At 38.8% G+C, this 26,215-nt stretch overlaps 1 protein-coding gene across 1 annotated transcript in view; it reads right to left on the bottom strand.

Moving 5' to 3' along the window:
- The window catches only part of CFAP97 (cilia and flagella associated protein 97), a 35,215-nt gene extending 9,000 nt beyond the window's left edge, over window positions 1-26,215 (bottom strand). Inside the window, exons 1-4 of the mRNA XM_050895805.1 lie at window positions 26,161-26,215; window positions 13,430-14,311; window positions 13,269-13,340; window positions 1,950-2,209 (exon numbers count right to left, since the gene is read on the bottom strand). Coding sequence (XP_050751762.1) covers window positions 1,950-2,209; window positions 13,269-13,340; window positions 13,430-14,291 — 1,194 coding nt within the window. The 5' untranslated portion in view covers window positions 14,292-14,311; window positions 26,161-26,215. The remainder of the gene's footprint in view (window positions 1-1,949; window positions 2,210-13,268; window positions 13,341-13,429; window positions 14,312-26,160) is intronic.

Raw genomic sequence — 26,215 nt, 5'->3', positions numbered from 1 at the left:
AAGGTGAAGAAAGCTGCTGACCAGCAGAAAACAGCAAGTTCATAAAGCACATACTTTTAGCTATATAAAACAAAAAAAGCTCATCAATGGGCAGGGTAGGGCAGCTCTTTCATTTACAGTCTCTGAGAAAAGCATGTCATACTTGTAATCCCAAAAGGTAGTGCTAGAAAAAAAATCAATGTTACAACTGTGATGCTCTAGGTGCACACGCACTTCAAACAGAATAAAAAAGTAAACAGAATTGCTCAAAAATGATAGCAATGTTAAACAAAACGTAAGAGCTGTACTGATGAATCCCTCTTTCAAAAAGAAGAGCAGGATATATCATCCTGAGTTTGGGGAAAAGAATAAACCAAATGTTTTTATAGTCTAAAACAGCATGATGTCCTAACATGAATTCTAACGAATGATTCTGATGTCAAACATGTCCACTCATGTTGCTGACGACAACCACCAAAGCATAAATGAATAAGCAAATGAAGGATATTGTTTTTCAGACTACAAGCAACCACCATTAATCTCTAACATGTACTAAACCAGCAATGTGTGAAATGACTATGTGTGTTGAGGTTTGCTGATCCACAAGTTGCAAAGGCAAGACATTCTTGGACAAAATATTGCAATATCATAAGAGAAAAGGTTTGCGGCTTTGAGTAAACAGAATTGTATTGTAAAATATCATATACATTAATTTACAGTAATCACCTATTGTTATGTAGTACAGCATATTACTATTAGATCGTAAGTGATTGTGACACAGCTCTTCCTCCCCACAGCGTAAGAATACACTCTTATTATCAAGGTTCATGTGGAAGAGCAAGTCCTGCTTTCAACGTTTTAAATAAACAAAAAACAACCACCCCCCCAACACATGAAGAAAGCCCTCCTACCAACCTAAAAACACCAAAGCCTAAAAACATTTCTTCCCCAGACAATGAGAAGTATCACACATCTATAACAAGTATTTATGCCAAATTCTTTCAGTGTGTGAAGTATAATGTTCTTTCGGTCAACCATAGTCTGGTGAAGCCGGGGAGAAAGTTTCTTACTTTGAAAAGTTTTAACAATCTATATGTCTGAAAACTGGAAGAACTAAAACCTAACAGATTTTCCTGAAGAGGTCAATTAGACTTTATCCACGTTGAATCTGTATCTCTGTCTATCTATATAAAAGGAAATTGCAACCTACACTTACACAGAAGAAAAAAAGTGAGTAAATTACTTCCACTATAAATTTTCCAAATATTTTAACTACATTTTAACTCCTTTTCAAACACACTAATGAACAACTAGGAGATATGAAAATGTCATAATATGTATTACAATTCAATCACTAAAAATCTTATTCAAACCAATATTATTTTTATTTGTCAACTCTGCCAATATCCTTATGAGTTTGAATTTGTTTTCTACTAAAGTTATTGTGATCGCCATTACATTCAAATACTGCGACAAGCAGAGCGCTACAAATATTGAAAGAGACAGATAGCTATAAAGTGAGTCAAAAACCAAAATTGACATTCACATTGTATCCTCTGTATTTCAAATATAATGGGTTTGATGCTATCATATTGACTGCTTTATTTTTTGCAAGTCTGTTCTTGAGAGACTAGTAATCATGATGCATGAAGCAGGATGAAGAGAGTCAGACTGCCATCCAAAGTTATGAGTGTGTTAACAACAATCGTTGTTCCTCTTAAATTGAATGATACTAAAGTTGAGCAAACTCATATAAACTAAAATCTATTTTCACCTGAAAAAAGCATCATTTCCCCCACCCCCAAACATATGAACAATTATGTAAACATAGTAATAGAAATTCATTGCAGACTTACTGCAGTAAAGCTCCAAGTGCTGCCTTAACAGTTTTGTAAATATTTAGCAGTAGTTCATCTGACAACAAATAGTCCTTCTCAATTTACTGATCCAAATCAGTTCTCAAAACTTACCAGGTTTTCTCTTTCAATTCTTTGCTGCTCCTTTTGCCTATTGAGGGCACTGTGGTACAATTTAGGAGGCGGTGCAGCTGGCTTCTTCAGTGTGGTACTTCGTGGCTTTGCAGACTGTCTGGACAGTTCTTTTAGCAACCTTTGGTTTTCCCGATCAATCTGTCTTACTTCTTCATTTGTGAAAGAATAATTTTTCCTTGTTCCTTTAGATGGCTGATCGATGGTTAGTTTTTGTTCTTTTTTCTCCAACTGTAGGAAAGCTTTAAAATGGCAAAAAGTAAAATACTCAGATTAAAAAAACCAAACCAAACACAAATCTTGTATTCTTAGGATTTATTTACAGACCTGAAAAAGCAAGGTACATTTCACCTCCCCCCATCTCAATTCCAGATTTATGCATTTCAGAATTTTTCAGGGATGCTCAGTTGTCCTCAGTACATTGATTTTACACAAGTTTCACCACAAAAATCAAGTCTAATTTTGGCCTTAGTTAAAACCCATCTGCTTCCTTTTCACTAGGAATCCCCCTCCTCCCCATTTATGACCAGTAATCCAGAGGAATTGAACAGATGTGGCAAACAACTGAGCAATACAAAAGAATCAGCAATATGCACACAGGCACCCTGTAAGCATTTGTGTAGAATATATCTGTTATTTAGAGATCAGAATATAAATCAGCCTTACGTGCACAGTCATTTCTTCTGCATGGTCAGTATTCCTGATCCCCCCTTTGACTCTGATCACCCCGATCTCTACCTTTACCAGTATGCTTGCCCAGCTTCTACATTGACACAATATGTTCAGACTTCCATCCTCAAATATTTTTACTGTAGTTACTATGGTACCAGCAATCAGCATAGGCAATTATATATATGCTAATGGGGCTACCGTTATACGGCACTAAAGCAACATTGAACATAATCATCACTACAGTGGTATCATTTGTGGCACCAATATAAGCATCAGAGAAGTTTTCCAAGCAACAGAAAACACAGCTTCAGAAAGCCAGGACTAGAAATAACTTACAGAACCAAGAATTAAACTAGTTAGTATTTAGATGTTTGCACATGGAAAGAGATTTAAACTTCGCTCCAAAAACATCTAAAATATCTGTCTCAGCTGAGAGGCAGAACAGAAATGATGTTTCAGACAGAAAACTGACACTGACAAAGCATGACTCAGAGATACAAAATGCATTTCCTGAAGTGATTTTGTTGATCCTTTGCTCCTGAAGCGATCCTACATCATGTTGGTGCAGGAATTGCAAAGGGAAAGATGAAAATTAAATTTAATTGATGGAGAGAAATAAGCAAGCATATATAACAGAAGAAAAATTACTGGGGCCTGGCAATTTAAAATAGTAAAAAAACAACAAATGTACCAGGATATGAGGTTTCAAGACAAAAAAAACCCCAAAGAATGCACACTTAAAAATACACAGCAAGACAGACTTGCACAATTGCAAGATAAGAAAATAACTGGAAAACTTCACTCTCAGCCAGAGCCAGCTATGCTTATTATAGTTCCACTGGAGCTTTGCTATTGACCTATTTCTAAGCCTTCGCATTCTAAAGCTCTGCAGTAGATCTTCTGGTAACTGTTTTAAGAATTTTGCTGTCATGGTATTATCCCATCAAGCCATTGCATTATCTATGGTACAGGAATGGTGGTACCAGGTTAGATCAAACACATTTTTGGAGCTGAGACACAGACGAGAACACCTTACTCAAGCCACTCCCCACATTCCTCTAATATCACAGTGCCTCCAGAAGATACCCCTCACTCTTACCCCTAAAAGCTCCACACAAGCAAAACAAGCATCCAAAGCAGCAGCTTTGAGAAAAGCAGAAAGAAAAAAACCCAGGCATGCAGTAATATTTCCTCAACACCACACTTCCACATCAGCAATTTTTTAGCGAGGAATGTCCGAGGTAGTTTAATGAGTTTATTCCAGAACTGATGCAAGCAAATATTGCTACTGCCTTTGAGAAATTTAGAAACAGTATCCAGAACTCAAAATCCAAACAGTTCATAAATTGCAAAATCCCTCTGGAAATTAGTAAGCTTGCACCATCAGTATGCCAGCAAATATAGGCAAGAACTGCCCCTAGGCAGCTCTAACGGTGAGGCTGTCCACGTTAGCAAATATTGTTTTAATTTGTCAAGAGAAGATGCAAATCACCTCCAAACCAAGACACAATGCAAACTAGTGCAGATCAAGTGTGCCAACCAACAGGTTAATAAAGTATAAATGTCTTGAAAATAATCTTTACAATTTAGGAAGTTATTCTCAAGGGAAAACTAGTACAGCCAGCAACACCATTTGAGGAGACAAACCTGGGATGAGACTCATCTGGATACACCTACAAGGGACAAAAAGAAATGCACAGAAAATAACTAGAGCCACGTAATTCACATGATAACATCAAGCTGCAGCGTACTTCTCAGTAAACAATAATTAAATATGTCCTTAGGGGAACATGCAAAACCAGCCCTGCAGAACACAGCTGGAAGAAAGTAATTTGAACAACCATCTGAAGAAGATATTTATTATATATCATGTTACATAATTGATAATTGTATTATTACAAAGCTATGAAAGATAACTTCATCTTTTGCCTTACAGTCATAGCATCTCACAAGTTCACTGCACATCATATGCAAGACTGGAAATCAGGTTGTGCCAAAGAACAGTTGTTCAACTGAAGTCTTGACCTAGCTTTGTGGCACCAATACTATTGGTGATGCAATCTCTTAGAAGAGACATTTAAGCTTCTGAATAACTGTCAGTGCAAATTCCAAACAGCTCTTTTCTTTCTGTGAAAGGTGTGAACTAGTCAAATTCCATTTAAAGCAATGGCATTCTGAATGAGGACATTTTTAATTAGAAATATAGGTTACATGTCTTCACTGGTATATGATTGTTTTAATTCTCTATAAGGTAGCTGGCTATACTTTGGCGGAGAGTGTATATACTCTTATGATGCAGCTATGAACTATAACCAGTAAACACAGATTAAAAATGCTTAGAGACAAATAAGCATCAAGGCAATTACTTATCTTTTGACTTGCTCATTTTTCTGGAAAAACCCTACCAGCGGTGATGAAAAAAACAAAAACAGAGCAACGACATGGAACAAACACCTTTCCCTTTCCCCTCAATGCTAGTCAGTAAATGCTTTTAGAAATAATGATTCAAGGAACCCCGCAGCGGTTACTACACATGGGGGCTCAACAAGCACTGCGTTACTTTGTCACTCAGATCTCCTACGGGGCAGTGGTATGCAACCTTTGCAGCATTAACCACCACCGGTATTTTACCGGAAGCTCTCAGGCAAGCAGTGTGAATACATATCTATGTACATTTCCATGCATTGCTCTACTGGATACTAATATATGTGAGTAAAGCATGACAAAATTTTACTGACTAACTTTACGCTTATCACCTCACCACAAAGATAGTCTTTCCCACTTGCGACAGGCAGAAAAGAGACTCCAGCCTACTTTCTTCAGTATGCTGTTCATTCTTAGCCTCATTATTATTTATTATTCATACTTACTTAGTGTAGAAACTGACTTTACTACTGCCAACAGCTTTCTGACAACTCTCGAGGTTAAGGGCTTGCTAACAGTGATAATATCAAATTTATAACAACTCAAAAGAAACATATTAATAAACTGAAAGAATTGTTAAGATCACCATGAAGGTTCTGCTGTGAAGTTGTTCAGTGAAGCCTGAGCAGAACACTGCCAAAAACCAGTAACTAATCTCTTGATACGTTGTTGAATTACAGAACACTCATTATTTTGCACCAAAAGTTCAGACCCAATACAACATGTGCAGCAGCAAGTTTTCTTCAAGGGGATGGGGTGAAAAGATCAATCTAAAACTCTCTAGTTCCTCACTAGTTTCTTCAGTTCCTCAACTGATCTTTTTATAGTTAGCCTTCTGTATGACCTAAGGAAAAACCACATTTGAAATTTCACAAGTAGCTCTTTACAGCAACAGTGCTGCAATACACCAAGGCATTGGATTAGATAACACATTAAAAGTAGTTGATTTGTTGTTCTTCAAGCTGGTAAGTTCATAACTAAGTAAAACACAACTCTAAATTAAGATCTACGTTAAGGAAGAATTTAAGCTGCAAACACCACTTCAAAAGAAACCGTAACTGACTGAAGCCTATCCATAGATAACCTTTTCTAAATCACAGTAAATGCAACATTGATCTCCTTAGGAACTGTGCAACAGGAGAGTTTAAAGTTTAGTAGAAAAAAGACAAGCAATAGAATGCATACTGTGTCACTTACTGAAAGAGGATCACTAATACTACAGCGTGCTTGTTCCTAACAAAAGAAGCAGAAGGCAGGGGACATCCATGAAATCACTACTCCTTAAACGATGCTCAAATAAACCGCAGTAGCAATCTAATGAAGCAGTGAGTAAAAGGTTCTGCAGGTCTTCCTGAAGCAGGGGTGACACTATTTCCACAGTCCAGAATGAGGCTTCTGACCCCACAACTTCAAATCAGCATTAATAGCTTCCACTACTTCCAAAGTTACCTGGCTGAAAATCTGTCCAACCTGCGCTCTGCAAAGCACCACTTATACAGCATCATATTCCTATTCTCTGTGCACTTACTATGACAGAAAATTAGGTAATCCACAACAGGTATGTATGTCCAATACGCATTGAATGCACTTCAACATTCACTGGCAACAACTATTGCTTTTATGGCAAAGGTGGTAGGTGTCTAAGTGAGGTCAGCACAAGCCTACAAAACCAGGGACAACTGACCATCAATAAGCAAGAAAGAATCTAGATCCCATGTAAGAGGTAAATGCACTTATTCTAAATGCTATTAAATATTTCAGGTACAGTTAGTGTTATATAACTCAAATACTTGAGTTTCAAAGTTATTTCAACGATTTATTCAACAATGCAACCACAGTACTCTTAAACCATTCAAACACTTATGCATTGTGATTAATCTGACTATTTTTGCAGTGGCCAATGACAACATGAGGCAAACACTACAGTTTAAAGTTATGATTTAAGGTTCTAAAGAGTTTAAGTCTTAGAACAATTAAATATGATTTACCTGTAGCTTCATACTCTATCAGTGGGTAATAAGTAATTTAACTAAATCCCTACTTACCACTTCACTGTCAGCCCGACCATAAATCAGTAATTTGGGGGAGGGGGATAAACAAGCAGCAGCATTTGCATAAAGACTTGCACAGTGTGCAGTCTCCTTCTCATTTACTGGTAAGCAAGAAAAGAAAATTCTCTGGTATTCACAGGATTTCTATGAAAGCTGGTTTCCATGGAGAGACACCTGACTTTCTTTTAAGCAATAAACAAGCTGTTTATTGCTTTCAATTTGTAAGCATTGAAATGACCTTGCAGAGTAAGAATGGCGAAACCTTATATAAAATACAAATGATAATTAGCAAGTCAAATGCATTAGGACAGGATGATACAGCTGTCCTAATGGCATTAAGGCTAAAATTAAAATCATGCATGTTTCACTCTATCTGTTGCAGTCCCAGTAGAGGAAAATGCATTAAATTGCTTCAGTGCTTACACTTTTGAGTTTGCCTGGTGTTTTGTTTTATACTGCTCCACTATCACATCTGTAAAAATACAAAAGGATTAAATCACAGTTCTTCATCAATGTCTAATAGTTTCAATCTAACACTATTTCCCTGTAGTATCTCTAAACAAGTATTTCCTAGAATATACATTATTTCATGCCACAGAACTCTTTAAAAAGGATTTGGGAGAATTCATAATTTGATGTTTTTTTAAGAAAAGGAGAATGTGCTTTTCAAGTATAAATTGTCCCTATTTAAATATGCTTAAATAGGGCTGTTAGTTATTTCTTGATGTCATGAGAAAGACAGACACCTTACAGGTGCAGAATTTTTTTTTCCCCCAAAATTACACATCTTCTTATGGATGTTGGGAAAGTCTGGATCCCTTTACAATCTTAAAGATTTTCAATCTGTTTTCAAACTCTAAATATAAGAACAAGCTGATAATTGCTCTTCCACCTCAACATGAGTTACTAGACCTGCAAAAATGATGCATATATATATACACACACACACACACACACACACACACACAAGTAGTTCAAGCTATGAACATACAAACTAAACAAAACTTAGTGAAAAAGCTATACATGTTTAGTTCAACTGTAGAGTTTGGGCATTACGTATATATTTAAGAGTCTACTTTAAATTTAGACATTGTTTAACAGTTATTCTACAAATACACTAGTCAGCATGAATAAGCACACAGATAACATCCCTACGAGGAGAAAATTTCAGTTATAAAAAACTTATTCTATTTCCTGAGTGACAAATTACAGCAAAAAAAAGTTAAAGCAATTGCTACATGTTCAGTTGAAGCTGTTATTTAGTTTTCTACAATAGTTTTTATTCAGAAACACAGAGCTTTTACTTTCATAATAATGATATAAATATCACAGTGCTTTTCACCAAATGAGCTCTGACTATTTTACAACAGAAAATCTAAGGCACAGAAGAGGCAAAAAGGTTTATCAGAGAGCATATAGGTCAGTGAGAGCTTCAAGGATAGAATTCAGGTCTTCAGCCTGTGGCCCATTGTCCTACTTACCCCATCGCACCACCTCCTCAAGTTAATAATAGCTAATACCATGGATTTACAGCCTAATTCTCACAGACACTTCTGTAAAATAAGCAGGTATCAACCCCATTTTACAGAGAAGAAAACACAAAGTGCTAAATTCTTTAGCACTCTATATACCTTGTGCAATCCCATTACTACTGTATTGATACCCAACATAAATTCAGATAAGGAAATACACAGCATTTTTAGCATACAACTCTGTATTCTGAACTACAGAAATCAAGAGTCTTGTCTAAAGACAGAGAGCAAGTCTGTAGCATAATGTGATGGAAATGGATGAGTGCTTAGTTCACGCTTGTATGCTTAACCCATCTCTTTATCTGCATAACCTCAATTCCTTAAAATTACATGGGACATTGGATCAAGACATAGGATCAAGCAAAACAGCATCAGAAAATTTTCCAATTTTTTTTATTCCCAGCTTTCTAACATGGAGCTTTATGAAAGTACTTCCAAAACCAATTTTGACAATCTGTTTCTTTGCATTGACATATTTAATTCTCTTTTTGTGTTCAGATTACTCAAGAGTACAGCAGAGGAGAAAGAACTCTGACATTTATTATTATGGGTTTTGATATTACTCTGAGTTAGCTATTATTTTGATTTTCTGAAAGATCTTTAAGGTTTATAGCAAAGTGGAAACAGCATTGACTCACAAAAGAATTACATACAAAAATCCATATAACATCATGAAACGACTGAAGAACTGTATTTCTACCTGAAAAATTATAATCACACCTATATCTTTTTCCATGCAGGTGGCAAAAAAAAAAAAAAAGAGAGGTAAAGAGTGAGGAGAGGTCTGTAAAATATAAACCCTACTAACCTGGAGTAACTGAAATTGTGAGTACCTATGTTCGTGGCCACACTGATAAGGTATTTAAATTCCTAACTAGCGTGGCTGTCTGACTCCACAGTGCTACAATAGTTCTTATAGTCATACACCATAATGACAACAGCTACGTCACATCAGTCTTAGCATTGTAAAACATCAACTTCTATGTCTATAAAAACGAGAGCATTCAAGCGTCATATATTAGCATTTATATACATTTTAAATAAGCATGCCACTCAAACAGCAAGTGATTTTCATGAACAGAAGTAAAAACAACTAGCAAGAACAATTAAACAATTCAGCAGTTCACAGCTACCAAAACAGTATCACAGATAAACCCAAGAATTTTTATGCACAACGCAGGAATAATTAATCAGTAATCACTAAGTCCAGTAACTTGAACAACATGGTCCAGGTGGACCTAGACTGTAACATGACCCAGGCTGGTTTTAGTACTCCAGGCTCTGCAGCCACAGGGCTTCAGTATGAGGGAGCAGGGCAGGCTCTGCTCCTCAGGGAGGGCGCTGCAGAGGGGTGCTCCCTCCACCTGAACTCCAAGCCACTCTGAACTGAGCAGACACTGCCACGGGACTGCTTTGGAAGCAAACAACAGAGATCAATCCAAAAAGTTCTGAGTTTATCCATTCCCCCTGCACCGTCTCTGCTTTCACTATGGCCTGCAGTTTCTAGCAATACTGTTCCCACTGCAAACTGCGGGCTCCTTACAACTCAAACAGTGTGAGTGTGCACCCCATACCTTAACATGGTAGCTTACAGATACCTGGGCTCCACAATTTCTTCACTGTGTATGTTTATCTGTCTTCCTTCATGTTGCATCTGCTCTCAAGAGTGCTCTGCTGTTCACATGCCCCTCCTACATCAGTGTGCACGCAAAGCCATGCCAACACAGCCATATAACCTGCAGGTTTTGAAAACTGCACATTTTATTGTACTTCTTCCTTCCCTTTGAAATAGGGCTCAACTCCTGTCTAATAAATGCCAATATAAGGACTACATTCATATGCTTTATTTGTCTTTGGCAACATGCAGAACCTGCTTCTCTCCAGTTTTCAAGCATAATCTTCACTTTGCCTCCAGCTACTGTTATCAAGTAGATTTCTGCCATTTGGACTAAAACTAGTTCAGTTATTTTCCATAGGGCGAATGGAGGCTGCACAGCAAGTTGCAGTACCTGGTAATCCTCACTTCAGTAACAGCATAGATAAAATGACACCTTTCAGATGTAGTAACCAAGCGTTATCACACATCTTTATCAATCTCTTGTTCAGAGTTCTGGTCAGTAATGAATATTTCTAAAATCAGTGATAAAGCTACACAGCAATACGCACCTAAAAAGCATTAAAAGCGCAATATACAGCGTGGAGACTATGAGATTTCCAACTAAAATTATGTTATTTGTGAGATTTTAAATTATTCAGAATAGCATAACTTAAAATTTGGCTTCTATCAAGAACAAGCATAGCTTTAGGAGATGTAAGGGCATGATAAATTTTTTTTATCTAAACATGATTTCTTTAAATGCTTATAAAAATGAATAGTTTGCAGTATGAGCACAGATATGTATCAAGGGCATATAATATAGAGGAAATATCATTTCAACTCCTTTTTAATTTAACTGCAACATTTTTTCTAAATGCTTCAAATGAATTCTATTTTAAGATACACAAACTACCTCGCTGCTTAATAACCAGACTCTTGTTCTAGTCCAAAACTTGTTTTTTGAACACCATGTGCCTTTAACAGATTTCTTCCCTTTCTTTGTTGTTGTGATTCCTTTTTAATACAAGAGATTCTAGTCTTCCCAAATGTTCGCATTACCAGTGCATAGAATTGTACAAAATGAATTACTGCACACCCCCTAGAACCACACAGTAACAGATCACACTGAAATTCTGCAAGTTTCTGGGGACCTTGGGAAATTAAACTCACATAATTGCTGTAAATGCTTAGGTCCAGCTATATTACAAGCATATTTGAACAAAATTTTAAACTAAATGCTTCATCAGTATAAATTACTGGAAGAATATTATACTTTAAAACCAAATCTGAGACATCCTGATGATCATTTAAATACTCTTTCATGCACTCAGGTCTGGGCTTATCCTGTTCTCACTTGAAGCAATGTTTATGCCTATGCAGTTCTGATGAACATTTAATGCAGACTCAGGGGGGAATGATTTGCACTTTTTTTTTTTTAAATGAGTATGGAAAAACCTGGAAGCAATAACTCAGAATAAGATTAACTAGTCTGGGAAAGTAGGAGCTACCACCATTAATAATCCTGCCCCATTTAAACTTCAAAATACCCAAAGTAATTAAGCTATGCTGTGCTTACCAATTAGAGAGCCACTTGGGAGTAATATGCATGTTAATCAGGAACATTAGCTGCCAGACTATATGAATTCTACTTCTCATTACTCAATCTTTATTATTGTTATTTAGAATTGTTTTTCAGTTTTGGGAAAAAACTCCCCCCTCCCCTGAGATTCATCTCTGAGAATACTCACTCTGAGCTATAATACCCATTTGTTTTAGGGATGAGATGAATCCTTCCATAATCACCAGTTATTAAATAGCTCCTTGCTATCAGGGAACAAATAAAGATGTAGGACATCATAATTTCAATTGCCTAGCAACAACTCTTCTAACATCATGTTTTGACAAGTGGTTGGAGCCTTTTCTAGGCCGAAAAGAGTTGCTGAAGCACAAGGACTGTCAGAGATGAGAATCTGCTCTACCTTTCTTCATGGCTAGCTCTGCTTTTCTTACCATCAGAAAAATTTCCATACAAGTAAAATCCTCATTTCTACTCATAGGAAAGTTAAATGATGCATACAATATATTCTGAATCTTTACTCACTAAAGGCTCAGTCTGGCAAGGCGCAAAGTAAAGAAAGACGACACATGCAGTTTTAGTCATGCCAGACCTACCGCAATACAGCAAACTTGGGTTGAAATGTACCAGACTTAGACTGTAAGAGGCTTTCCTCACCTGAGATCAGCAGATTTCTTGAGCCAAGCCTCTTTTATTCTATAGATTTTACTACTGAAAACTCCGGGCCATGAAAACAAGCGCAAAAGCACTGTGTAGACCTTAAAATACACACATGAGATCATCCAGTGCATTCCCACCCCATACAATGAAGTTTTGCAATGAATGCAGTGAGAGAGATACCAAGTTCTCTCTCTTAGACTTCATTATTAAGATTTATTAAATCTATTGGCAAGAAGCAACCACTCAAGTTTTAGTAAAGATTATCTGTTATTTTTCTCTTTAAAATACCTTTACTCAACTTCATGGTATTTTAGAAGGCAGACACTTAGTTCAGAAAAAGAATTTCAAGTAATTCCATTTCATTATCATAAAGGTACCAGAAGTTTAAATATATGAATACTATTTATCATGCAATGTAGTTTTGGACTGCCTTTCAATTTTGAAGGTTGATAACCCAGCATTTTATCAGAAAGGTTGGCGTTTTAATTTAGATAGTAAATTAGACAGATTAGTAGATAGTAGATTAGATAGATTCACCCCGTCTGTATATCCTAGTTCTAGGTATATGCATACCAACACATGCTCATACACGTGCTGCTTCTTTCCACTGTAGAATCAGTACTATTTACATACATAAGAATTCAAAGAATTAGATCAACACAGCTTAATCACAAATCAGTTTTAAAAATAGATGTGGCACATTAAAACCTTATTCTCTTCTATTAGAACTCAATTGTTCTCAACAATGTACAGATGTCATACTTTGTAAAAAGCAAATTTAAAAGTCACCTTTCAAAAGATGATTCAGGTCCATGGCATCATGCAAGACTTTTCGACTATATCTGCGATCAAACTCGGAATCTAATGAAAAAAATACAAACGTAAGATTGGTTTTCCCAGCCCCATAGGTTTTACAAATTTTGTGTTGTACTTAAATTCTTCAAAATTACCATATAATTCTTGGTTCACATTCTCCTGTCTTTTTATTTTTAGTTTCTTATCATTTGATGCTGCAAGTTCAAAAGACTGGATAGGACTGATGTCTGGAGTTGACAGAGGTGTTACATCAGTCACTGTGTCTTCAGACTCCTCCAAGTAGTCACCAAGCTTTGGTTTTCCTTCTGCTAATTTCATAGCTGACTTGAATTTTTGTTTTGGAGACAGAAGAGCGTTTCTATAAGCATTCCTCTTTGAGGAAGAATGAGATGAATCTGATAAACAGCTATCGGAATCTGTATCAGAACAATCTGTATCTGAGCTTGAGGAGGAGGACGAGGAGGACGAGGAGGAGGAAGAAGAGGAGGAGGAGCTGATATTAGTATATTTTTTGCTAGCCTTTTTTATGTTGTTTGACTGCTTAGCTGACTTTGGTCTAACCTTCTGTTTTTTGCCATCGTCACTACTATCTTCTTCATCTGTATAATAATCTTCTTCACCTTCTTTAACTATTTTGGGGATTCCAGCAGGAACATTCTCCTGTTTTCCCCTACTTGCTGCAGATGTCGCTCCAGATGTACCTGCATTCTCCCCAACTGGAGAAAGTGACAAAGATGAAGCATCTCCAAGATGATCTGTGCTATTTTCTAGGGACTGATCCTTCTGCAAATCTTTCTGCTTTTCTTCACTTTCCTTCTCACAACACTTTGCATCCTTTGAACTGGAAACCAAATCAGGGTCTGCAAGACCTGCCTTTGTACTTCCTTTCTCTATACATTCACCATTTTCTTCAGCTTTCTTTTTCTCTTCCTCAAAATCACTGTCAAAGAAAGTATGATCCACTTCACCATCTGATACATCTTCAAACCGGTCCATACTGAAATACGAAGTGCCACCTGCAACCATCAGAAAAGGTTTCTAAAGGTTAGCATAAAAACAGATCCAAGTACACTTTCAGTATAATAGTTTTGTTCTTTACTCTTTTAGCTCTAGTAATTTATAATTCTGCAATTAATTATGTTATGTTGCTAGGGACAGCTCTGTAGTGAGTTCTATAAAGAAATTTAGTGCCACCTTATTGTACACAGCTTACACATTAGACTGAAAAGCTTTACTTTAAGCCAACAAAACCCATCACTATTTCAAAACTTTTACTCCTAAGGAAATTAGTCAAACATTGTTAGCAGCTAAAGAGTCTTAACTATTACAAACAAGCAATTGAAGTGTCTTACTTTGTCCCTTCAAGCTAGAGCCATTTTAAGCTAGAGCCACTAATGAGCTAACATTAGTTTGGATTTTACATTTAAAACCTTGTTTGTATGTGGTGGTCATCATCTTGGCTGACACAGCCATTCAAACTGCGGACTTTCAGCACTTAAAGTAGGAGCAATTTCAATATACATGAAAAGATCCTGGCTCTATAGGTTAAATTATAATAGACATAGGGTGTGTCAGTGTTAATGTTTTAGTTTGGCTCAGGAGCCTGCTTTTCTTGACAGTCCTCTGTAACTCACACTGCACAGCACAGCGAGCACACTTGATTCTTTCAGATGAAACTAACCTTTAAAGTGTGCTCCAGGCACGAAACTAGTACACTTAAACCAGCAGACACCATTCAGTCCACGTGACCAGATTATGGCTAGACCAAATACATATAGCGCGGATATCAGGTCCTCAGCCCTAATTTGTATTGTCTACAAATCTGCTCCTATTGTGTCATACTTCTTGCAGAAATACATGGTGTTAGATCCTATGCATGTGGCAGGGGGGATATGAAAGTCTCCACTCATTAGCAGGATATACACAGAGTTAAAATAAAAACAACCAAACAGCCCACACGAAACAAAATTAGCCAGTATCAAAGACTACTGTTCCCATCTAGCCAGCAGTACTTTTCTCCCACTATTTACAACAGATTTGATGTAAATTTTGTAAGCTGCAATCAATAAATACGTAACATCCTTTAGAGCCAAGGAAACCAAAAACAAAGACAGTGGAAGCAACTATACAAGGCAGGAGAACCAGAATATTTTACAACATGGATGGTCTCCCTTAAACCACGTATAGTTTGTTGCCACAGCAAACAAAGGTGAAAAAGGAATTCCGAAACTTGCTTTGAAATTGCAAGACTATTCCCAAGAAAGATTCTAGCTAAAATTACTTCAAAATACAGAATATGTAAAGGCCTATGTCACTCAGTTATCTTGCCACTTCTCAAATAATACTCAGTTTTAGAGGTATTTGAAATATGCACCCCAAATACAAAAAGCACAACATAAACCTTAAAAGCAGAAGGTGTGGAATCTCCTGTGGTTTTAAGATTCACCAAGCCAAAGAACTGAGAAGAGACTTAATAAGGTTAGATGTTGTGTAAAGCTGAAAACGCTATTAATCAACAGAACTAGAGGTCAACTTCAGTACCACGAAGAGAAACTCATTAAAGCACCTAGCTCCTCCAAGAGCAACAGAACAAAGGAGTAGACCACCTGGGAACTCTTAATTTGAAATGCTACATGGAATTTGGAAATTTTTCATATTCATGTCACTTCTTGTGATCTCTGGCTTCAAGCAGCTTGCATAGTCTGCAATGCCCAACTGTCACGTGAATTCATGGAAGTTTTCCTAGAGCAGCTTCCTAAAAGGATAATGCATTTTAATATATCAAAACATGCACAACAGCAAAAAAAAAATCCAGAAAAGTAACACATTATTTACATTTAATTTTCTACCTCATGTAACCTAAATCAGAAGGGAACCAAGCAGAATTTTTTGGCATTACCTGTAGACTATAGATCATGAATTACTTATTTAGCAAGTACAACTTGGGCAAAGTCAATTCTATGAAGAAAAGGAATATAGGAAGTAGAGTGTTAAAACAAAAACCTTCCTTCTCCATGATGCAAGGTTTTCATTACTTAAGGCACTAGCATCTCACCAGTTTGTAGCTTCAGAGAGATTATGACTTATTGGTAAAAGTTGGCATGTGGTGTATTGCACCTGTCTCAAACACATAGATTTGATACGCTGTTAGCACTGTTGTACATGTAAGAGCATAAGGGGATAAGGCAAAAAACAGGTTTGCAGGTGGATGCAGACCAACTAGTACAGCTTGAAATATAAAATTTTGTTGAGAGTAATACACACATCCATGTATTTTTAGTTTATGTAATGCTACTCCTGCAAAGCAGACTAAACTAACAGTATCTTATCGGCTATAATACGTGGTCATGCCTAAACTTCTCACATGTCTCTTTTCTGAACACAATCTCTTAAGCAAGGACGGGATTTAACTCAAGACAGTGGCAAAAGGGCAGTGCAGAGGTGACAAAAGGTGATAAAAGACAGCAAGGAGCCTGCACATTCCTTTCCGCCACTAGCACCAGCCAAGGAACACACATCTTCCCACTCCGCGTGACTCGGAAATAGCTTACCTGGCAGTGGGCTGTTTTCCATGAAGACTGAGCCATAACTGATTCACAAACAGCAACCACTGTTACAGGAGAAATGCAGTTTCGCACTCTGACTCTGCCCAAAGAGCAGCAGTTGTAACACCAGTCACTTCATTGCCAAATGCTCCTTCCGCTTTTCTGGCACAACCCCCTAACGACTTTACCCTTCATCTTAATGGAAAACAGACATGCTGTGTTGGTCAATTTCTCTCACTGACACTCTTAATCATTCACAAACTAAATATTAATTAATTTTGTAGCTTCCATTAAAAACAAACAAGAGGAAATAGATGAAGATATGGTGTTCTTGATTCCTATCCCCCTCATGCATCTAGAATGTCTTTAAGGGAGCTGGAATTTGCCAAGAAGCAGCAATACAGAAGAAGCAATTTTGCTGATAAACCATGCCTAAATTAATAAATTGGCTGCGTGTGCACATATACACACACACACACACACCCCTTTATATACGGGGCAGAGTGTAATTTTATTTGTGAGAAGTACAGAGTTCTGCTATGTTATCAACTGTTAAAATACAGCATCAACAAGTGATATTCTGAAATCCCAAGAAAACTGTCATTAGAGTCAAATACTTATCATTAACTGCTAATTCTAATGACCATCATATTTATTTACAAAAATTAAATGTTTCCATGGCTTTCTGCCATGAAACCCTCTAACACAAATACGATCAACTCAAATGAGAAGGTTGGCCATTGTTTGTCAGATCTTTTTTTACTGTAATATTTCCTCTCCCCATGTAATTCTCTACCTCTCTCCCCCTATTTCTTGTAACTGTAACACCCACCCACTACCCCAGCCAAGCACAACATTCGTCTTTGTCTCTTCCTCACTACAGTTCCTCCTAGTTTATACCACTTTTTAATCTCTTCACCTGTAAATGCCAAGCTTGACCCATTTAAGATCAGAAAGCAGGGGCCAAGCAGCCAAGGAGAACATACAGTCTGGCTGTCAGGGCAGTAGGGACCCACACTTTCTCATCAAGAGTTTGACGCACTGAGCATCTGACTACCTACCAAGACCGTATCCGTGTTCTCACCAGCCGGCCACTGCAAGAGCAAAGACCACTCAGCTCCTGTTCAGGCCAACCACTGCCTGCTGCTACACTACCCAAAGGACAAGCAGCATTCTGACATCCTCCTCCATGTTAAACAAAGACCAAGACCTTATTCACGCTAACTGTATTGAGTGTTTTCCCCTGCCAACTGCAAACCTACCAACTACAGCACCACCTGAAACATTTTTGTAGGTAATGCCTAATAGCAGGCCTTTAGGCATGGCTGCAATATGAAGTATCTTACACAAAGGCAGGATAGTACATAAAAAGGGATATAGTGAGGATGCAGATTTAGATGTGGTTTTGTGTTTGAACATATACTGCCTTTTGATAACATTTTTTGAATGTTGGAAACTAACACTTACGAAATACATTAAGTACTTAGTGAAAGATTCAAGGTAGTTTAACCTTAGTTAAACCTTAAAGTCATCCAATCAATCTTTCACTTTTTTAAATGCAGACCATCTGAAATACATCCATCAGAGAGTACTGGAATAAATCACAGAAAAAAAGAAAAAACTCAACATTAAAGTACAACCAGTGATCAACCTTCTTTTAAGCATTCTACTTTCATAGTCAAGGAAGAGGATGGTTCATATAGAGAGGAAAGCCTTTTTTTTTTTTTTTTTTCTATCTAGTAACATACAAACTCCTAGCACCTAGAACACCACACACTGAATTTGTATGGTATACATCCTCTGAAGGCCCTAAGTGCTTTCAGGACATCTTAAGACTCTGGTATTTAATAAAAGTTGAAAACAAGCCCCTTAAGCATGCTGTGGGCTGAATCAGAAATTTCTGACGTTACTGCGTGCATATCATGCATCACCACAAAGGCCATAATACAGCACAGCTATAGTACACTAAGCATGAGTCAACAATATGCTTCCTGCAACAAAAAGGAACAGACATCATCTTAGGATATATTAACAAACATATATGTAAAGTATCAGAAGCAATACTAATGTTGTATTTGGCTCCAATAAGGCACCTTCTGGTTTAGGGTTATTAATTTTGCTTTGTAAGTATAATTGATACTGAAAGAAGTAACCAAGCACACAACCTTCTCCCAGCCCGTACAATTAGTGCTCCCACAGATGGCACCTCTCCTTTCAGCTGGAAATTTCTACCTCTTCAGAATAGGGACCCACCCTCCTGATCTCAGAAAGCCGAAACAAGCATTTGAGAGCTAAGGGGTTGGAAGGCTGAAGTGTTTTAATTAAAAGATTTATACTATCAATGGCAGATGTTCTTTAGGACTTTCCAAAATCCTCTGACTCTATTTACTCATTATTGCCCCTCTGTCAGGGATCCTGCTCCCTTAAACCTGCTGAGTTCCAAATCACCTCTTCATATAGTGAACTTGGGAGAGGGTGAAAGTGCTGAACATTATCATCTGACTAACATTTTCAAAAATAACAATCATTAAACAAGTTACCATGTAAAAACACACTAGTTCAAACCCCACCCCCCTCTTTCTCCCTCCCTTCCTCATTTCTGGCTGAGGCATTAAAAAAAAAAGACAAATTTGAAAATGCCTAAAAGAGAGCAATAAAAATTTTAAGACAATTAGAAAAGTCCAACTTCTGAGGGTTTGTTTAGTTTAAGAGGGGAAACATAGGGAAACATAAGTCTTAAAACCTGTAAAACAGACTAACCCAAAACTTAGTTTGTTCTCAGATACAATCAACAGTGGTAAAGATCAACTAGTGCAGCTGCTTCCAGCCATGTGACAAACCACGCATACCCAGCCCTACCTACCTCCTCTTTAATTAAAGCTTTCATTTTTGCTAGTAAGAAACAACAAAGCATGCAAAGGAGGAAATATCCCTCTCAGGAAACTATTTCCCTTGAGGGAAACGCCCAATGAATGAAACAACCCGCCTGTTCAGCAGATGTTCTAATTTCCCAAGCTCAGAGCACAATACCTGCTACAGCTGTTCTGCACACCATACACTCTCCAAACTTGGGTACCCATTTCCCCAATCCAAACCATTCATAACCAATCTACAAAACACAAGGCCTCAACCCCAGCTCAGAACAACTCCAACACCACAAATCTATCCAAGCTCTGCTCCTCCACACAGTTACACATCCTGCACTGGACCTGTTCCTACACCCTGAGATGGAAGAGCTGGTTGAGACACAGGCAAGTTACTCTGCAGAACACCACAAAGCAGACAGGAGCTGGAATTAGAATCATAGAAAAATTTAGGTTGGAAGGGATCCTCTGGACATTATCCAGTCCAGTCCACTGCTCTAAACAGGGTCAGCTTCAAAGTTGCATCTAGTTTTGCTCAGGGCTTTGTCCAACCAAGTTTTCAAAAACTCCAAGGACGAACACTTCATGTCCTACGTGGGCATCTGCTCCAGTGCTTAACAAACCTCACTGCGAATTTTTTTTTTCTTGAATTAGAATTTCCCATGTCACGTCTTGCAACTGTTAGCTTCTATCCTTTCACGGTGCACCTCCAAGAAAAATGTGGCTCCGTCCACTTACAGGTAACCATGTTGCTGCTGATCAACCACCTAGACATAACTATGTGGGAGTGAATCCCTTTGCTCAGATTACAACCTACATACAAGTATTTACTGCTGATTCATGACAAACTTCTTGTTGTTGGCTCATGAGACAGTAGTAGACTTGCACCTGAACTGACTAATCTGAACAGGCCATGGAACCACCATTTGTCCCTCACAGATCAGATCTCACAGGACCTAATTCAAGCTCAGATCAGAACTACCATTGTTTCTAGTGCATCTGAAAACCACTTGTCCAGCTGATTCTCAGCTGGCTCTCTAATGCCTTTCACTGTCTTCTTCTCTCTCCTAACTAGAGAAGAAGAAGGACGGAAGACCTGCTACTTCCAATCTATGGGGTCAATATACCCAGCCATTGCTGCCCTTTTTCCTCTGTTTTTTTTGCTTGGTTTTTGTTTGGTTTCTTTGTTTATTTTGGTTTGGTTTTTGCCCTGGTTCTCTCTGCTGGACACACAGGAAAAGATTTTTCCCTGTATGCTGTAAGATACAGTTTAGTAACTCCCAAACCTATGACAGGTTAGCCATCAGAACAGCAGTTCTGTCTCCAGGTAGGCCCACTGGGGATGCTCCAAAGTACTTTGGAGTCCTTTTAAAAGGATTCCAACAGAAAGCCCTGAGTCTCCTGCCTATTTCAAGCAAGGATTCAGTTCAGCAAATGGGCACTACAAAGTACTGGAACATTTAGAGCAAACAAAAGCACATGACCACTAGAGAACCCTAGATGACTGCAAGACAAAGGCTTTCAAGTTAATGTACAAGGGAGGGAACAAAAAAAGAGGAAAGAGGGAACAAAAGAAAAAGTAGTTCCTCTTGAGCCAAAAATAAGCCATTCCCCTACTATGAAAAGCTGCAATACGTTATGCCAAGAGGTGTGGATCTGTAGCTCCAGGACTTCACTCATATACACATACATTAAATGTTTGTTCTTCAGTGAAAGTCACGTTGTGACCTCATGAGCAGAAAGGCTGCATCAGAGACTACTAGTGAGGTTAAATGATCAGAGTGATGACGCCCATCAGGCCTGTCTAAACAGGCCACAGCTATTCACTCACTGCTGAGAATACTAAGAAAATGACTAGCAAACCCTCCAAACCCAGAGGGAACAGAAGGAACTTACAATCAAAATCAAAAATAAAGACAACGAATCATATGTTGTTTGAAAAAAGTATCAGCAGCTTCTGGAAGGACTTCCTTCATAAGGCCCTCCATCTCTCCAAAGTCTCATGGGCCTACTGCCATACACTGTTTCTCACCACCTGGAAGAATCCCACCTCCAGCTATCTCAGGGACCAAAAGGCAGCAAGATGCTAGGGGGAAACTGGTCACTGGCATTGACCCTTCCCAAAAGTGATCCATAGCCACAGTCTTTCCATAACAGACAGACGTTGAACAGTTCCTGGCAGTAAAGTTATTTGTATACAGGTACGAAAAGCCCAGAAAAGGATAGACTCTACTGCCAGGTATCGAGCATGAAGAGCAAGGTAAAAGGAAGCTGAGTTTTCTCACTCCTGCTGTACTGGTACATATCTATGAAGATTATTTCTGCCTGATACCAAGATTTAAATATTGGGGCAACAAGCATCCAACCAGGCTATCCACAACTGAAGGTGGTGAATCTGGCACGATGGCATGCAAGAAAAAGGAAAACAATTCCTCTTATTAAAGCGTATCTTATCTTCAGCATATCTGCCCTGTAAAGGCTGGAGTTATGAGTGTCACCATCCTGGTGCACCAGTCATGGGATTACCTGTGTGTACATGACTTCCTTAAGCCCCAAGCACACCACTGAAACATCAGATCCCTTGGGATCTCCCGAGACTAATCCAAGTAGCTGCTGCAGACTGTTGGGAGTCAGGTACTGCCATCTTCCAAATGACAATGGATACACCACTTCCCCTGCTTCATGTAAGCAACGCTTCTGTGTTGATCAACTGTCTCAATAAGTACAGCACAAAGGCGGCCCAAACCTCAGCAAAGGTCTCTGTGTACATCTCCAAGCTCTCAAACCACCATTGATCATTCCCCATTTGAAACTACATAGAGGCATAAACCCTGTCTTTCATCACAGTTCAAAAGTAAATGAGAAACAATTCTTTCACCAATATTTGTACAGTAATTTTCATGCTACTCTCACCTTCTAACAGACCAGTTGGGTTCAGTCTGTGCCCCTGCCTCATTCATTGCACGCCATGTATGTGTGGCCCAGAAATGCTTAGAATCTACAGACACCCATCTGCTACTGTTGGGAAGCCAGACCTCAAAAATAAATCCGTAGAGTTCAAGAGCATTGAAACCTTCATCCAAGAGCTGACCATCTATACAGTGCACATGCCACTTAACCTTGACATATTGTGGATTTGACTCTGTGCCAGTCCTGAAGTAGATGGCAGGACCACAAAGGAAGCAACTGTACCATTTCACAAACTATTGACAGAGTTCAGCAGCAGACAAATCACAGTGTACTCCAGAATACCTGGCCATCCTTACCAAGTGGCACAACACATGAACTGTCTCCAACAACAGAAATGCTCACTGAACTAGAAGCTTGTTCATGCTTCTAATGTTACGGATTTAGTATGCTTAGTGACCTGAGCATACTATATAGGCATGTCATCAGCATCTCCCTCAACACTTTGCACAGATGTGCTTCCACACAGATCAAATAGATGTGAGTTTTGTGACCACAAGATGACACCTATTATCACAGTTTGGAAGACACATACACCGTTTTCCAGAGATAGCAATCACATTCTCCGCAGCCACTGAAAATAAGATGCAATTCTTTTAATTTTCAGGGAATGTATTTCTATGTAAGCGGAACAAGCACTGCCTGGTACAGATGAGCAGGGCAAAGTACAGAAATTCATTCACTAAATCAGTATACAAAGAACAACTTAAATATCACTTAGGAATAGTCCAAGTATATTTATGTTTCCTCAGAATGTGTGTTGGGGGCAAATGAGGTAAAGGCCTCTTGAGATCCTCTCTTGCATTATATTTTTCTGACTTGTTCATTTCTTCAGATGAGAAGTATCAGTATGGAAAAGCAGATAAAATGCTGAAAGATAGCTGTCTCTTAAATGCAACATAATACGGGTTTCCTGGAGTTCCAGTGTTTATTATGTTATTAAAAGGAAACACTTCAAGAATGACAACCACCCATCATCAAATTGTGACTTAAACATCAGTTGAGATTGTTGGATGGGAACCATTCCATCACCAGTCTTGGTTGAGCATAAGACCAGGAAGCAAAGAATGAGAAAACTTTAAAAAGCAGCTCTGGTGGAAGCACTAAGGTACATCCATCATAATAATGGTCTGCCTATCTTCCATGAATTTAAGGAGATACCTAGGCTCACCTCGGAGCTGGCTCACTTTGAGGCTCTTACTTCTAAGCTCCAGGTGTATTATTATATCACCCAACTCCTGACTGGGCAGACTTTAAAAAGTTTTGTCGATGCTCCTGTCACCTATGCCACAGAAGACCATATGCCACCTATCCCACAAATTTTGAAATACTCCTTAGAGAAGCACCTATATGTGCTGCTGGGTCAAGTCTCCAAAGGGATCGGCCAATTGCACTTTCAAAGCCTCAACAGGCTCCGCAGTCCTGATGGCCCTCTGAGCCCATGGAAGTCTTATGCAGAAACACGGGACCCTCTGAATGCTCTTTTAAACATGGGCAAGCACAAAACCAAAACAAAAATCCCAGTAGGTCATAAAAGCTTTAAGTCCCAAGAAAACGAAGAGAATGTCCCCAAATCACTTGTCCTCTCCTTTTCTTTGGTCTCCATTCCATACCATTACAAGCATTATCTAGGCTGAGAAAAGACAAAGGAACAATGTCTGCCCTACAAAAAAAAAAAAAAAAAAAAAAAAAACAAACCCCAAAACAAACAGGAAAAAGTGGTAGGAGAGCTTGAAGCATTTCAAAAGCGGAGTCCAAATTTTTGGAAACTATATTTTAAAACGCCAATTATTTTACAAACCCATTCTTAAGCTAACATCCAGTGACTAATTTTCTAGTAATGACGACTTCATTTTAGTCTTCAAATAGCTCCTCTGAGAATTTAACTTTTTGTGGAACTTTGTTCTCTCTCCATTGAGAACTCCAGCAATCGCTTTCTATCCAAGAAAAAGTGATTAACTATTTTTTCATAGAAGCAAAAACGTGCACAATGCACTTGATGCTCTAAACTGAGCACCTCATAACAGACAAAAGCAGGGATACAAAAGAAATTTAGCACTGCTATTTCTGTTGTATTCATTCCATCCCACACAGTTTTCCTGCTGTCTCTATGAATGCTGCATAGAAAGTTTAACCACACAATTTTTAAATATATAAATGTCCAAATGCAAACACTAGATGCTTTTTATATGTTTTATAGTAAGAATGAACAAGTGCAAACATTTGCATACTATAATAAAACCAGTTTCTGAAAAATTGTGTTTAACAGAACCACAAGGGAAAAACTTCAGCAAAGCATAGAAGTTACATGACCTTAAATTAGGTTGTGCCAGAAGCCATGTTAAACTATATTTTAAAATGCCAATTTCCCTAATATGTTGTGAAAACTCCAGAAAAAACGGAGCTTCACAAGCAATGACATACATTGCTGTCTGTTGTATCATCTCACTGAGATGCTTTGGAATGAACTCGGTACTCTGCTCTGCTGCAGGGGCTGCACAAATGACAGCCAAGAAAGGCCCAGGATTTAGTCTCCTCTTTTGTCATTTCCACACAAATCCACAGGGGCCAAGAGATTTGGTGGTTGGTTACTTTTCCAGTCTACGGCCCCACCTTGGGAACTGTTAGTGCAGAACACAGCCCTGTGCAGGGCAGGGGGAGTTACAACAGTCATCCTGAAGAAACTGCAGAGACGTGGCTATTGCGATGATTTAACAAGCTCGAGGCAAGCTGTTTACAACTATCATTTCAGTTGACTTAATTGCTAATAGCTACACCCAACCAAAACACTTCACTAAACCCTATTCGAGCACCACTTCAACACGTCCCTCCTAGTCCAGTAACTTTAAGGATGGCGCGCACAACGCAGTAACTCGCTCCCAGAGCTGATGACTACGATGCCAACAAGGGCCGGCGCTTCAGGAGAAAATCTCCCACCTCTTTTCCAATCCCCACGAGGAGCAAAGAGGGCAGGCACGGCACCGAAGCGGGGCATAAAACATGTCTCACGGCGGCATGACTAAACTCTGGCGGCTCAACACCAGCCGAAGCCCTCCAAATATAGCGCGTGCGACATGCTTGGGAGACACCTACATACGTGTCGCTCAGGCAGGGACCCAAGCAGAAAGACAGCAAATTAAAAAACAATAACAATATGAATTATATAATGATTAAAAAATAATATATATATAAAAATATATATTAAAAAAACCCCAAACACGTCTCCCACCTTGTTTCATCTGGCAAAAATTACCACAGGCGGGCGAAGAAAATGCTTATCGCCCCCTCCCGCCGCCGCCCCCAACCGCCACACGCTCGCTCTCCGGGCACATTCCGTGTGGAGGAGGCACCGGCGACCCCCGAGACGGAGCAACGGAGGCCCCGCCGTCGCCAGGCCGGGCCGGCAACCCCCGGGAAGAAGCAGCAGCCGCCGTCTCCTCCCCCGGCTTTGTTGTGGTAACCGCGCAGGCAGCCGAGGCGGATACTCACACGAACGGGAGGAGAGAGAAAGAAAGGGGAAGGGGGAACCGCGCAGCGCTGCGGC

The sequence above is a fragment of the Gymnogyps californianus genome, chromosome 4 (genome assembly GCF_018139145.2).
Source record: "Gymnogyps californianus isolate 813 chromosome 4, ASM1813914v2, whole genome shotgun sequence".
NCBI classification, from domain to species: Eukaryota; Metazoa; Chordata; class Aves; order Accipitriformes; family Cathartidae; genus Gymnogyps; species Gymnogyps californianus.
The sequence above is the reverse complement of the archived record's forward strand: the minus strand, read 5'-3'. Positions and strand labels throughout refer to the sequence as shown.